The sequence below is a fragment of the Ovis aries genome, chromosome 5, assembly GCF_016772045.2.
Source record: "Ovis aries strain OAR_USU_Benz2616 breed Rambouillet chromosome 5, ARS-UI_Ramb_v3.0, whole genome shotgun sequence".
Lineage (NCBI taxonomy): Eukaryota > Metazoa > Chordata > Mammalia > Artiodactyla > Bovidae > Ovis > Ovis aries.
The window spans coordinates 38,710,434-38,712,504 of NC_056058.1; the positions used below are offsets into that span (position 1 = coordinate 38,710,434).

At 42.5% G+C, this 2,071-nt stretch overlaps 1 protein-coding gene across 1 annotated transcript; it reads left to right on the top strand.

The window, feature by feature from the left end:
- Positions 1-438: 438 nt before the first annotated feature.
- On the top strand, positions 439-1,383 carry LOC101109012 (olfactory receptor 2G3). Its single transcript, XM_012178370.3, has one exon. The coding sequence runs from the start codon at positions 439-441 to the stop codon at positions 1,381-1,383; it is 945 nt and encodes a 314-aa protein (XP_012033760.2).
- Positions 1,384-2,071: the final 688 nt, after the last annotated feature.

Genomic DNA, 2,071 nt, shown 5'->3' on the forward strand with positions numbered 1-2,071 from the left:
ATAAACCCAACACTGAAAGCATTTATGATTTTTAAAGAAGAGTCATTGGACTGAAATGAACTAACATGGATTAATGTTCCGAGTCAGTTACACATTGCTCAGTTGCTTCAGTCCTGTCTGACTCTTTGCAACACCATAGACCAAGCTTCTCTGTCCATAACATTTTCCTGGAAAGAACACTGGAGTGGGTTGCCATTTCCTTCTCCATGGGATCTTCCCAACCCAGGGATCCAATCTGAGTCTCCTGCACTGTAGACAGATTCTTTACCACTGACCCACTAAGGAAGCCCAGTAACACATTGGGGATGAAAAATTAACAGGTTGGACAAGTCAGTCTTCTTGATCCTTTCAGCTCATACATTCTGTGATTCTGGGATGAGCTGTTTCAAATGTATTTGTTTTTATTCTTCTTTTAGCAGGTACAGTTCCCTCTAGAGGATGGAAAAAGCCAACGAGAGTTCTCTGATTGGTTTTGTCCTTCTAGGATTCTCAGACCACCCTCGCCTAGAGGCTGTGCTCTTTGTAATTGTCCTTTTGTTCTATCTCCTGACCCTTGTGGGAAATATCACCATTATCATCATCTCATATCTGGATCCTCCTCTTCATATCCCTATGTACTTCTTCCTCAGCAACCTCTCCTTTCTGGACATCTGCTTCACTACTAGCCTTGCACCTCAGACCCTAGTTAACCTGCGAGGACCAGAGAAAACCATCACTTATGGTGGTTGTGTGGTACAACTCTATAGTTCTCTATCACTGGGCTCAACCGAGTGTATCCTCCTGGTTGTGATGGCCTTGGATCGCTATGTTGCTGTTTGCAAACCTCTTCACTATGCGGTCATCATGAACCCACGGCTATGCCAGCAGCTGGCCTTTATCTCCTGGCTCAGTGGTTTGACCAATTCCTTGATTCATGCAACCTTTACTTTGCAGTTGCCCTTTTGTGGCAACCACAGGCTGGATCATTTTATTTGTGAAGTACCAGCTCTCCTTAAGTTGGCTTGTGTGGATACCACCATCAATGAGCTGGTCCTTTTTGTTGTTAGTATCCTGTTTCTCCTAATCCCCCCAGCACTCATCCTTATCTCCTATGGCTTCATAACTCAAGCAGTGCTGAGGCTCAAATCAGTGGAGGCAAGGCGCAAAGCCTTCAGCACCTGCTCCTCCCACCTTACAGTGGTGATCATTTTCTATGGCACCATAATTTACATGTACCTGCAACCAAGCAACAGTTATGCTCAGGACCAAGGCAAGTTCATCTCACTTTTCTATACCATGGTGACCCCCACCTTAAATCCTATTATTTATACTTTAAGAAACAAGGATGTGAAAGATGCTCTGAAAAAACTTCTCACGGGAAAACTGTGCTCTCTACAGACATGAAGTGCAAGGAAGTGATCACAAGTCATGTAGTTACTCAGTTTCTACTTAGCCAAAACACTCTTCTCAATTTTACACAAATTAAATTATTGTTCACTTGTTTTATCTACATAAGGAATCTTCTCTTCTTTTATGTGTAAATAACAAAATGTATATATCTTATTTGTTGCGAGCTTGAACCATGGGAGTAAAATAATGCTCAAAATTCTCCAAGCCAGGCTTCAGCAATATGTGAACCATGAACTTCCTGATGTTCGAGCTGGTTTTAGAAAAGGTAGAGGAACCAGAGATCAAATTGCCAACATCCGCTGGATCTTGGAAAAAGCAAGAGAATTCCAGAAAAACACCTATTTCTGGTTTATTGGCTATGCCAAAGCCTTTGACTGTGTGGATCACAATAAACTGTGGAAAATTCTGAGAGAGATGGGAATACCACATCACTTGACCTGCCTCTTGAGAAATCTGTATGGAGGCCAGGAAGCAACAGTTAGAACTGGACATGGAACAACAGACTGGTTCCAAATAGGAAAAGGAGTATGTCAAGGCTGTATATTGTCACCCTGCTTATTTAACTTATATGCAGAATACATCATGAGAAACGCTGGACTGGAAGAAACACAAGCTGGAATCAAGATTGCTGGGAGAAATATCGATAACCTCAGGTATGCAGATGACACCACCCTTATGGCAG

Excerpts from the sequence above, each read along its gene's own strand:
- LOC101109012 (XM_012178370.3), top strand. The coding sequence starts at position 439 with ATGGAAAAAGCCAACGAGAGTTCTCTGATTGGTTTTGTCCTTCTAGGA.